This window comes from Loa loa (assembly GCF_000183805.2).
Source record: "Loa loa unplaced genomic scaffold supercont3.35, whole genome shotgun sequence".
NCBI lineage: Eukaryota > Metazoa > Nematoda > Chromadorea > Rhabditida > Onchocercidae > Loa > Loa loa.
In genome coordinates this window covers 236,454-249,291 of record NW_018108215.1, presented here as the reverse complement: position 1 = coordinate 249,291, position 12,838 = coordinate 236,454, and the positions used below count along the sequence as shown (strand labels likewise).

At 28.0% G+C, this 12,838-nt stretch overlaps 2 protein-coding genes across 2 annotated transcripts; both read left to right on the top strand.

The window, feature by feature from the left end:
• Positions 1-1,195: 1,195 nt before the first annotated feature.
• Positions 1,196-2,676, top strand: LOAG_03553 (hypothetical protein). The gene is made up of 3 exons (XM_003139090.2): positions 1,196-1,311; positions 1,663-1,775; positions 2,020-2,676. Exons 1-3 carry the CDS (start codon positions 1,252-1,254, stop codon positions 2,243-2,245), a joined length of 399 nt encoding a protein of 132 aa, XP_003139138.1. The 5' UTR covers positions 1,196-1,251; the 3' UTR covers positions 2,246-2,676.
• A 4,069-nt stretch (positions 2,677-6,745) lies between these two features.
• LOAG_03552 (nematode cuticle collagen domain-containing protein) lies at positions 6,746-8,934 on the top strand (the record flags this gene model as incomplete). The annotated part of the gene is made up of 7 exons (XM_003139089.2): positions 6,746-6,983; positions 7,170-7,355; positions 7,589-7,762; positions 8,086-8,166; positions 8,359-8,484; positions 8,562-8,651; positions 8,726-8,934. The coding sequence occupies 7 exons, from the start codon at positions 6,746-6,748 to the stop codon at positions 8,932-8,934; spliced, it is 1,104 nt and encodes a 367-aa protein (XP_003139137.2).
• Between the last annotated feature and the right edge of the window lie 3,904 nt (positions 8,935-12,838).

The following is a 12,838-nucleotide window of genomic DNA, read 5'->3' as shown; positions in this document are numbered from 1 at the left end:
GCTCTGTAATCAAGAAAAAAAGATTTCGCGATCATCTTTTTCTTTCAAATATTTTTGAAATCATAATTTCCCTCCTTCTCAGATTGAGATTATGCAAAATATGTTCTTTTTCCGTTTCACATTCTAACGATACTTCAAGCTGTTTATCTTAATCTAATCATCTAGTTATATTTCATTAGAGTTGTACTAATCGAGAATTATACAATACTGGCTGCTAAAATAGGAAGTGATTTTGCATTTCAAATTTTTTTAAACTTTTATTTTAATGTGGTAATTTGCTCCTTTATTTGATCGTTTCCTTATTTTCCTAGATTTTGGTGATAGTAGTAAGATGCTTTCCTAAAATGAGTAAAATAGTTATTTACGCAGGAATATTCCTCTATTAACTCAGCATATCTCGGAATTTTTCATTTATCATCCATTTCGATGAAAATTCTTGTAACTGAAATTTATTAACTTTATATGAGAAAAGTTAATTAATCAAGAGGAATAGAGTAATACCTTATGGAAATTATCATCATTTGATACGTTTTACTATTATTCGGAAATAGATTGTATGTTTGTTTTCATTGATTGACATATTTTCATTTTTTCTCTCGACAAATTAAATAAAATGTTTATATTATTTCTCATTTTTTCTCTCAATAAATTGAATAAAAAGTTTATATTATTTCAAAATGGCTATTATCCATTCGTTAAAAACACGAAAATATATTGGCATTGTAGATGCATTCAAATTAGAAATTAGTTTATCAATATGATATTTGGGAACGTGAAAAAGAGGTGTATGTGGTTTAGCCTACGTAAGCTATCGGTTGTGATAGGATTTATAGTATACCATTATGTTGTATTTTTGCTGTACTAAGTAAGAAATCCTATAAATTTGTTTTAGTTAATAGGGATTTGTATGCAACAAGTTTATTGTTCTCAAATGATGTATATTTATCGAATTGAGGAACAGAAATATCTGTCTTGAAATATTTAGTACAAACGACTGTTGTTTTTGAAACTTGATATTTCTTCAGAGGAAAAATATTCTATGGTATAAATTTTTGGTGGTCTTTTTTTTTTCTGTTAATAGAACAAAAATGGCTTTATATTGGATGCATTGTTTATCATTTCTTTTTCATAAAGCTTTTGCATCATTAACATTTTTCATAGAAATTAGATGTGTAAAATTTTCGGTTTTCATCCTTTTCAGATTGTTATTTTTGTGAAAAAAAAAAGATGTTGTAGCAAGTGCTTTTAAGGATGTCTGCAGAAGATGAGCCTATCAAAGAAGTTGAAATTCCACGTAAAGTTGGCATGAAGGTTAAATTTTATAGATTGGTAATTTGAAAATTTGAAAACTTTAGTTGTATGGTTATTTATTGCAAAGAAATATGAGAGGAAGAATATTGTGATAATACGATAGATCAAATAATAATTTGATAATTAACGTTGAATTTGTTTGCATGTTTGTTTCTTGCATCCTTAAAAATTGTTTTTCCTTTTCCAGTTTTTACTTTTTTTCTTTTCTACTAGAAAGTATAACCAATTTAATCGGATAATAATTACAAATAAAAGTATGCGAAAATTTTCAGATTTATGAAATTATTTATTTTTTCTATCTCCATTATATTAAATTCTTTTATCATCATGAATGTAATGCACACTGTTTAGGAAAAACTTCAAGCTGATCCAGGATTTCCAGTTTCAGTTGTGTCAACAGTAGTTGGCTTTACCCTATCAAATGTGTTCTTTTACGGCATTACAGGAAATCCACGTGCTGGCATGTAAGCATTTGAACATTTTCATAAAATAAATAGAAAATTAAAGTTTTTGATGTCTAAGAAGTTTTTGTTCGAGTTTTTTGGCAAACTTTCATAAGTTTTCCAAACTATCATGAATATTGTGATGCCTATTATCTTTTGATGAAAGCAGTAGTTTAGTGATCATATTTTTGCATCATTTATTCATGGAGACGATTAATGAAAGATAAGCTGTACATAACTAAGAGTACAATATTCGTTATTGTAGGCTTGCTGGTTTGATATCAATTCCATTTTGTATCATAACAAATATCCTGGATACGGAACAGGATTATAAAATATGGAAGGAAACGGAAGGAATGAGAGCACGTGGTTTACCAGAAATATTAATTCCAAAGAAGGCGAAATACGACTGGGATTATTATGAACCAATGCGAAAGGAAATCGAACGATTTTATAATTATAATGTGGAAAATAAACAAGAAGCCAGTTAACTTTCGTTCCAACATTTCCGTAAACAGTCCCAAAAATAGATCTTCCTTCTTTGTACCTGATTTTTAATCCTTATGCCTGACAATTTGTCTTTGATTCTCTTGAAAATGACAATTAAAATAAGTTGCCATTTGAAGTAAAATTTCACTCATGTCGAAATATAATGTTATCTAAACGAGATTGCCATATGGAGTGGTTCTATATCTCATACTGTTTCAATATTTTATTGTTCTCTTGTTAATTAGGTTCTTGCGAAGAAATGTTTCAAGTTAGGCATATAGGGTTGATATTTAACAGTATATGATGTATGAATTGTTTAAATTTTCAACAATAAATGTTTGTCAACAAATCGTCGGATTGAAATTAGCTGGATGGTATTTCGAAAAAAAAAGAACAATGCGTTAGTTGGTGATAAATTTTGTCTTGTTGAAAATCCTGTTTAACACTTCACTGTGTGAGCAAAGTTGAGAAAATGCATCTTCTGAGCATTTGAGAAGTTCCTGGATTTTCCCTGGTTGCTAAACTTATCGATGGAATTCGAATCATTCTGGTGATATGTTTGACCGCTATCATGGACCAGTTAAAAAAATACAATACTGCAAATACTATTCATGCTTTGTATATCTACATTTTTTTTCACGTTAATAATTTAGTTCCGGAAGCGAAGATCAAATATGAAAACGATAAAGTTTGTTCATTCAAATAATAAATATTTCCGGAATTAATTTCCTAACTGATATTGAATTTGATGATGAACAAGTTAGATGAAATATATACGTGAATAAGGATTATTCATTGTAAATTGCTTATACTCATTTAAGTATAACTCTTCTAGTTTATTTAAATATAATTTCTTATGTTGTTTAATTTTTTCTTTCAAAATTTCCATTTTGCTTAATTTTCATTCCGAAATTTATTAAATTGTTTATTGACAAGTATTGATATTGAGTGAATATATCCTAAGACAATGGATCATTTCTTAGACCAATAATAAATACAAAAATAGATTTTGCCAATGCCATATGCACAAATTATACATGAATTTTTACTTTCTCATTATATTATAATAATTTCAATCCTTATGAACAGTTAATAAAATTAGCACTTTTTAATAATTATCAAAATTTTCAAAAGATTTCATCAAAAAGCGGCAAAATTTCCGTTATTACTGGGGAATTACGAATACTTAATGAATAATTTATATTTATGTCAGTCAGCATGTTAATATGCAGGAATTTGCTGCAACACATGAGCATGCAATAATTGCATATGTATCAATTTCATATATAATGAATAGTTTATAATTTTATCCATGACTTTTTTATTGGCAGAAATAAATGCTACGTATATTTCAAATATCTTTTATTTTCACCACAATTAATTTATCACTTGAATGCTTGATTGTTTTTTAAGAATTCAAATTAATTGACATTAAATTAAATTACCAACTAACCAACTAACTGATCGATGAATTTCAATTACATTCATAATTTTAACCCATTCTGGTATTAATTTTCAAATTATTACAATGGTCATTATCGGTTCTCTTGCATTTGACAGATTGATCAATTTTTGATTTAAAGCAAATTTAATTTGTTTTTATTTATTTATTTATTTTTTTTCAAAATTTACATTGAGGAGTTTCACCCATATAATGTTTATAGTTTTAACTTTGCCCAAATTTCTTCTTTTCAATTTTCAATTTTATTTGATCAAAATTAGCAAATCATTTGATCCAATAAAATTACGCATTGAAAATTAATCTTATCCAACCAAAAAAAAAAATTTAACATAATGTATATTGTAATGTTCATAAGACTAATTATTTGTAGCATATTTTTTGCAGAGACATCCGATACATTCTGTTAAATTTGTTTAGCTTATGAGAAATTTTTTCAAAATTTCTTAATCATTGTTATTGCAATACTGGAAGTTAATACTTATGAATAAAATTCTTTTAATGTTCTCATTGGAATTTATAAACAGAAAAAAAGTTTCGAAAATTTCATCCTTTTTTTTATTCTTTGATTTCTTTTCCAATTTTTCTAATTATTTATGATTACGCAAAATTTCCGTCCTTCTTCTTTTTCTCCCTTCTTGTTTGCATTTATGCGAATTTAACTTTTTAACAATACAATATCTAAGATGAAAAGTTAAGATAAAAAAAGGAATCAATCGGAATTATAAAATATGAATTGAGGAATTATAGGCCAATTAAGGCAGAAATGCTAATTTAATTAAAAATTTCTTGCCCAAAACTGCATTTGCAATATTTGAGGTATAATTGATCGAAAGATTTAGGGATTAAATTTGCAATTAATTTGATGGAATAATCATTTGAATTTATGAAAATGCTACTGAACAAGTAGCATCCATTATGATCTTTAGTCCATTTTCAGTTCCGGTAATTTACTTGCCAATCCATTCCCGAGGTAATTCTCAATAGCCAAATAATATATATGTTTGTTCATCAATTTGAAATATATAACATTTTTGGTTTATGTGATAAGTTACAACTAAAATCTATCCTCAAGCAATAATGACTTGTCGGATGTTTCGTTTGATCAATCAAAATTTTTCTTTTTGTAATCCTGAATCTTTCTTTTTGCCAATCAGAATCCTTCTTTTCACTAGTCAGAATCTTCTTTTTTCATTATCTCTAATTCTTCTTCTTGCTATTTAAAATCTTATCATAATTTATGGTTTTTTTTTCAATTCTGTTTAATAAATTTTTCATGAAAAAAAGGATACGCGTGAATGAAATTAAATTCATCATAAAAGCTAAAAATAATTTGTAAATTTCTAAATTAATAAAAGTTAAAATTTTATATTAATAAATGATTAAAACAGAAAGACAGAAAATAATTTAAATTGATGAAAATATTTCTTTTTTTTGCACTAAGTAGTTTATAACTTCATTTTACTTTATTACAATCATCCAATTATAATTGAATATTTACTTGTTACAATAAAGATATTACTATCCTGTTCTTTTTTTGCGTATGTTTCATCCTTTTTTATTCAAAAAAAAAAAAAAGAAAATGAAAAGGAAGATATTCGCTTATGGGCACTGTTAATCAAATTCGAATTTGTTAAATTATAATTGAATGATTTTTCCCAATTACAATTTAATATTTGTTTGTGATTTTGAGATTAACAAATGAATGAATAAGTACAACAAAATATGAAATAAAAATAAATAAGTACAACAAAATATGAAATGAAAGCGAATACAATAAACAAATAAATATAATAAATAAATAAGCACAACAAAATATAAAATCAAATTAAGCACAATAAATTAAGTACGATAAATACAACAATAAATAAACGAATAAAACGAAAAATAAAATAAAAATAAATACAACAATTCAATAAATAAAGAAATGTAATATCAATACTTCGAATTTGATTTTTCAAATTCAGATTCTTTTTCCAGTTTTTCAATAAATCGTTTCATTCGTTTATGCTTTGTTTTGTTCCTTTTTTTTTTCTTCTCTTTTGTCAGTAAAAGGAATGAATTCATTCAATTTCTTATTTATAAAAAAAAAAAGAAAAACAAAAATGGAAATAATTGGAAATTTTCTATTCCCATTTAAAGTCTCATTTTTCCGATTTCTGTCCTCATTATAATTAAATTGAAAGAAAATCACCGCTTTTCTTCATTCACTTTTTTTTCACATTTCATTTTTCTCATTAATTAGAAAAGACAAAAGTTCTTTTTTAGTTTTTCCCAAATTTCAAACAACAATTTCAATATTTAATTTTATCAAAATATTTAAACAATTCGATTAATTACTTTTCCTTCTTCTCTTTTTCGTCGTTTTTTTTTTGTTATTATTGGAAAAATTTATTTTTAAAAGTCAGAAAATTTCCCAAATATATCATTTTCTATTTGTTTTATTTTTCATCTCATATTACTTTTTATCTTGTCACCTATTTCTCTCTCATTTACTCCAATCATCATTTTTAAGTCATTTCAGGAGAAATAGGATTTCAGGAAAAATGGAAAGATAAGAAAGGATTAATGGGTAAAAATGTAAAAATGAGGAAAAAATGGAGTTTGAAAAAAAACTGATACAATTAAGTATGTGATGTGATCCAATCATTGATCCAATTCAGTATCTAAAATCAGGTTTTGCGAAAAGAAATAAACGTGGGAGAGGTCATGGAACTGAAAGAGGAGGAGAAACAAAAAAAAGGTCAAAAAAAGACCAACAATGTAAACCGGATCCAATCGTTGTTCCGACTTCATATTTAAACTTCTTCGTATTACATTATACATTTCACATTGTTTGTCCTTAAATCAGCATTGTGTATTGGTTAGTTTTTTTTTTTTGTTTTAAATTTTGCATCTTTTCCGATTTTCTTATTCGGAAATCTCCGAAATTGAAATATTGAAAATGTTAAATATATCAATCAACTATCTTCATTTATTCATAACTTTTTTCTCTTTCCGATTTCGTTTTTTTTAAATTCTTTTTTTTTGTTTTTACAGGAAGATGCAGCAATATCGTTTATATGGTCCTGCTACTCTTGCAGCTTCCGTATGTGGAATAGCATTTGTCGCACTAATTGTAATAGTTCCGGTAATTCTGAATGATATAGCACAAATAGAAGAAGAATTAACATTACATCGTGATCAGTATCAGATTATGTCTAACACAATCTGGCATTATTTAATGCAACAAAGTCAGCAGTTACGTTTAACTCGTTCAGTAAGACGAAATCGATCACAATGTAAGTTAACAAGTCCGACATTTCTTGATTCATATGTTATTTGGGATATGTGATTGATCAAATAAATGGTTATTAATGATTTGTATAATTCGATCAAATTCTAATTTTACTCTTTCTTATTTTTTTTTTTTTTTCTTTAATAAAGTCGCTTTTGAGCAAGATGAAAAATCTTTTTTTTTTTTATAGATGGCAGTGAAGAAGAAGAAAGTGGTGGTAGGACGAGTGGTGCAGAAGAAGGAAGAGATGGATACGGTGAAGAAGGAAGCGAAAGAAGGGAAGAATATGAGAGTGAAAGGTTACCAATTCGTATGAAAGGTCAAAATCGCTGTCCTCGGGGACCACCTGGAGCACCTGGTGAGCCGGGTGAACGAGGTTATTAAATGTTATCGTTCAGTTATCTTTTTTTTTTCAATAAATCAATAATTCCAAAAGTGTAAGTTATAAAAAAATGAAAATTTTTTCTAATAACCTCGTTTTTAAGAAATGAGAAATATCACAGACACAAATTTTGAGAAATGAGAAATATCATTTGAAATTTGTTAAAGATAAAAAATTCCACCAGTAATTATCTAAAAAAGTATTTTGCAAATCAAATAGCATTCCAGGTGAAAATGGTAAGGATGGATTACCTGGCAAGGAAGGTATTTCAAGTATTAATGAAAGTACGAAAGAAGGCCCATGTATACAGTGCCCTCCGGGAGAACCTGGTTTACCGGGTTACAAAGGAAAAAGAGGATCACGTGGACCACTGGGTAAAAAAGGCGAACCTGGGAAGCCTGGTAAATAAATTTTGCATTTCTTGCTAAAATTTGAAATTCATTTAAGGAAGAAATAGATGTCGAAATTGTTTTATTTTTTGCCAATTACTATAGCTAACGTTTCCAACGTTTGATTCCTTTCAACTACTGTAGGTTCCAGTTACTGTAACGAATCGCCTCCTACTACTGTAGCGAACCGCTTTTGGCATTTGCTCCATCCAGCTACTGTAACTGGTGGTTTCCATTGCAGAAGAGATTACGAATAGCCTTGATAGGTATCATTAGGAATTAAATGGTAAATTTATGTTAAAAAAGAACGTATCATGCTTGTTTTAAATTTCAAGGACGTGATGGCGAGGTTGGTGAGGAAGGACCTGAAGGTGATATTGGTCAAATTGGACCACAAGGACCTCCTGGTGAAAATGGTCAGCAAGTAAAATCATATTGGAATTAAACAAGTTCTTTATATCAGTGACATCAGAATTCTGTTTTTTTTCGAGGTTTAATTCCGTATTCTCATGCATTATGAATTATTTCAACAAATTTATGATGACAGAGTGATTCCGAACTTTTCGTTTGATTTTCTAATTCAGTACAGGTGAAATATTTTGCTATAGGTAGACCCGGAAAAGATGGCTATCAATATATTCGTGGTCCACCTGGAAAAAAAGGCGATACTGGGCCAAGAGGACCGGAAGGAGACCAAGGTCCACCTGGCGAACGAGGTGAAGAAGGCGAAACAGGTAGTTGTCTTTCAACAAGTTGAAATTTTTCAAATTTCAATCATGAAAAATAATTTAAGAAATATCACTTCATTAAGGATTACCTGGAGTACCTGGCCGTCCTGGACCAATAGGAGTAGAAGGACCACAAGGTATTTCCGGGCCAATTGGACAACCGGGAAAAATGGGTATGCCATTTCAGATTTCAATTATGCATTGCATCACATGAATTTTGTATTTCTTCACAATTGATATTTTTTAGGTGCTGATGCGGAATACTGTCCTTGTCCGGTACGGAATGTTAAGGGAGACAGTGCCAGATATGATTTCAAACAGCCATCAAATGAAGTTGAGGAAGATGGCAATCGATTGATAAGTATTTATCGGAAAATTAGACCAGAGAGGAAATCCTACAAAATGAAACGAATTACCGATAAATTACCAACGATTCATCCACGTTATGGTATATGATTATCAAACATATCAATAAGAAATTCCTCATCCGAAACTGTCTCATACAGTATGAAATAACTATTCATCTATTTGCGCTAATTCTATTATTTTCAAAAATATTTGAAGATTTGTGAAGAAGCAAATTAATTAGTTAATTAAGAATGTCACTACGCTCAATCCCAATATATGGCGGACGCATCTTTTACTTCAATGAAACCATCATTCATTTTTATGAAAATTAAATTGATATAACAAAGTTTTATGCTAAATAAATTGAAGAAATTACCTAAATTAAATGGATTATCTCAAATTAAATAAAATTATCTGAAATCGATCAAACAAATCATCTAAAATCTTACAGCATAAATATTTGTTTTTTATTAAATATCAATTTTAGGATGAAATCTTTCCCACATTTGCATGCATTGATAAATTTCTTTTTAAACTATTTCTTGTCTGATATTTTCATATCCACTTTTACAAATTTCATAAATTCATGTCCTTTGATTCAAATCAATTTATTCTTATAACTAAAATGATTCATATAAATGAATATTAGGAGAAAAAACTTGGCTAATTTTAAAAATAAAAAAAGAAAGAGATTAGCAATTAATGATTAGTAATTAGCATTGATTGTTAAGCGTTATTCCTATAACATTAATGGTTTGTATAAATAGTAAATTTATTGGGGTTTATATATAGAATAATAAAATATTAAACTAAAATCTTTCCCAAATTTACATTTTAAATTATAATTACCAATTTTAGGACGATAAATTTCTCAAATAGAAACAGAAATTGATTCGCTAAAACATTCGAATAGAGCAAAATTATCGTTTCTTTCTTTTCCACCTTAATTATTACTCTTTTATTTTCCAGGTGAAGAAGACAAAACATTGAAAGATACTTATCCTGCTCCTACGGTATAGCTAAATAAATTTTGGCACAGTAGAATTTAGAAAATCGTCAGATTTTTGAAAAATTAAAATTCCGAAAAAAATTTCATTTGTAAAAAAATTATAAATGATGTAAAACTGAATATTATTTGTAGGAAAGATTGGAAGAAATGCAAACGATACAACCTTACAAGAAACATATTTTGGCAACAAGTTTGCGACGTCGACATTGAAAAAATTTTCTTTGAAAACAATTCACAGTATTGCTATGCATCGAATAAATGGAAGTAGAATTTGAAATGAAAATATGAAATTGACATTTTGATTTAAATGAAATGTCTTTGGTGCTATATTTCAAATACAACATGTTACACTGATGTTATTTGCATCCGATACAGTATGGTGTTATTGGCTACTCTATTCCAATCAAATTAAAAGACAAAATTTTCGATAATATCAAATAATATCATTGTATCGAAGAATATATATGTGTAGATATTGATATTAAAAATGTCAAGGAATAGAAATTTAATAAAATTCCATTCCTGAAATTCGTACTTTCCTGAACATTCATAAAATTCAAAATGATAAGAAAAGCTTGATTCCTTCGCTAAGGCTTGTACAGGTTCCAAAATTAACCTTTATTAAATTATCAAAAGAAATAGGAAGTAACGAAAAAATAAATTTGAAATATCCTTCCACTTTTCCCTAACACAAATTAAACGAAGTGTAAATTAAAAAATCGTATCCATTGCAATTATTTAACACCAATTTATGGCAAGGTGAAAATGTTGTATTGTTGAAGGTAATTCTAAATTGAGTCAAGGTGATTTTTGCAAAATTTGTAGATAATGAAATGAGTTAATTTTTGCAAAATTTGTAGATAATGAAATGAGTTAATTTTTGCAAAATTTGCAAATAATGAATTAAGATATTGCTAATTGTGACATTTAGTTAGCAGTAACCATACTTTGCCGATTGTCGCTGCCAAAAGTTCATAAGTCAAAGGAACTAAATTCCAATCTAATCAACATATTTTGAATTCGAATAAAATAAAAAAAATCCGCTAGAGTAGACTTATTTCGTAACACCAAAAATCACAAAAGGGAAAGAATTGTAAAAATGGTGGTTGACTGAATTTGTCAACCAGGTCCAGAATGAGTCGAATTATCAGATAAAATGTTGTCCTATTTGCTACCATATGAAGCATGTGGATTCTCGAATGAATGGTTAATAATCCAAAGTTTATCATACCATTTACCAAACATCATGTTTAATTTAGACAACAACAAAGAGCGGTGTCCGTCCTATCAAATGACTTTTGGTGACACAATCAAGGGAAGAAGTATTATGCGTTGCCTCAAAAATTAACTAAACAATCAATTCTTTAATTTAGTAAAGTTCAATTTTAAATAAAAATCTAAAAATTATTTTTTGAAAGCACTTTGCAAATTTCATGCCATAATTAAAACATAAACATCCTATTTGTATTAGAAAAAAAAAAGAAAAGAAAATACAAGCACTAAACACATTTATTGATTACTCTTCGTAATTTACCTTTCATTCATTTGCTAGATTCTAATTTTCAATTTAATTTCATATTTTTGAGTACCACCTCATTTATTTTTTATCGAGAAAACTAATCTGTTTAATTCGTCTCTTAGTGATATAAATTTATTCGGGATGTAATATTGTTCTTCATAATATTACTAATTAACAAAAAGGGTATCAAATATATATGTATATATTACGCGGTGAATTGGTAAGCAGTGATGAGTTATACAATTAAGCAAGCAATATGATCAACTAATAAATTCTTTGTTGCCTTCGATAAGAGTGTCGGTTAGTTGATAGGTCGTTGAATTGGGGATATGCCACGAGAAATATATTTAGCGAGTAGCGAGAACATTGCAATTTGTTGTCCAGTGATGGCAGACCTTGGAAGATGTCATTGTAGTTCAGTCTTGGAGAATAAGCGTAAAGAATGTATCGTCTGGTCGATTGTAAAAACTGAACTGAACTGTCTGTCTCGCGATTTTTCCATACATATATAAGGATTGGGGAGAAATTATGTAAGCTCCATTCGGGTTATCATGGAGGTATGGCTGCCCTTTGGCATTGTCCATTGTGTAGGTACTGAGACGTCTTTGTGTTATGTTAGCTTACATCCTCTTCATTCCTTTCATTTTATTTACAAGATTTCATCACCCAGTCTGTTAGATAGTGTGGAAATTTTACGTGAACATAGGTTTAATTTCGGTAATCCGACATTTTTATAAAATCAACAAATAATTAATATCGCATATATTGATTATTTTTCTTAATTTACCCTTTCCTCATTTAATTTTATACTAAAGAAATTTTAATTTCCGATATGATTTCACACTTTGTTGCGGACAAAAATTGTTCCCCTATGTTACTTTTTTCATTTTAAAAGATTGAAGAAAAAAAGTTTTTTATTTTCTTTTCTCTTTCCTTTTTTTGCTTCTTTTCGAAAAATAAATACTTTTTTTAATTCATAAAGTTTAATTACTTGGATGGAATTAAAATGAGCTGACAATAAATTTTAGAAAAAATTTCAAAAACTTATTTCAACTGACAACTAGAATTCTCATGTTCTGTTTTTTCTCCTCCCTTCGCTTCTTATATCATAATTATCATCGTTATCATTGAATGAATGGAAAGAATAGTGGTGATGTGGTAAAGTTTTAATTTTCAAAAGTATTTTAAACTGTAGAGTTATAGTTATTTTTGCTGTAATGACGACTCATAATTATATTGAAACTATCGACTGTAACGATAAAATATTAATGAGTGAATTTTTATTCCATTCCCATTCAATTTATGTATTTAAATTGAAATTTCAAGGAAAAAAGGGAAAATTACAAGTGCAAGTTTTAGTTGTTTTATCAGATACTTGAGCTTTTAAAGTTTTTTTAATGGCTTTACCATTTGTGTTAGTCGATTCATTTTAATTCCATTCATGTTAATTTGATTTGTTCATTTAAATTTTTGATAATAACTTG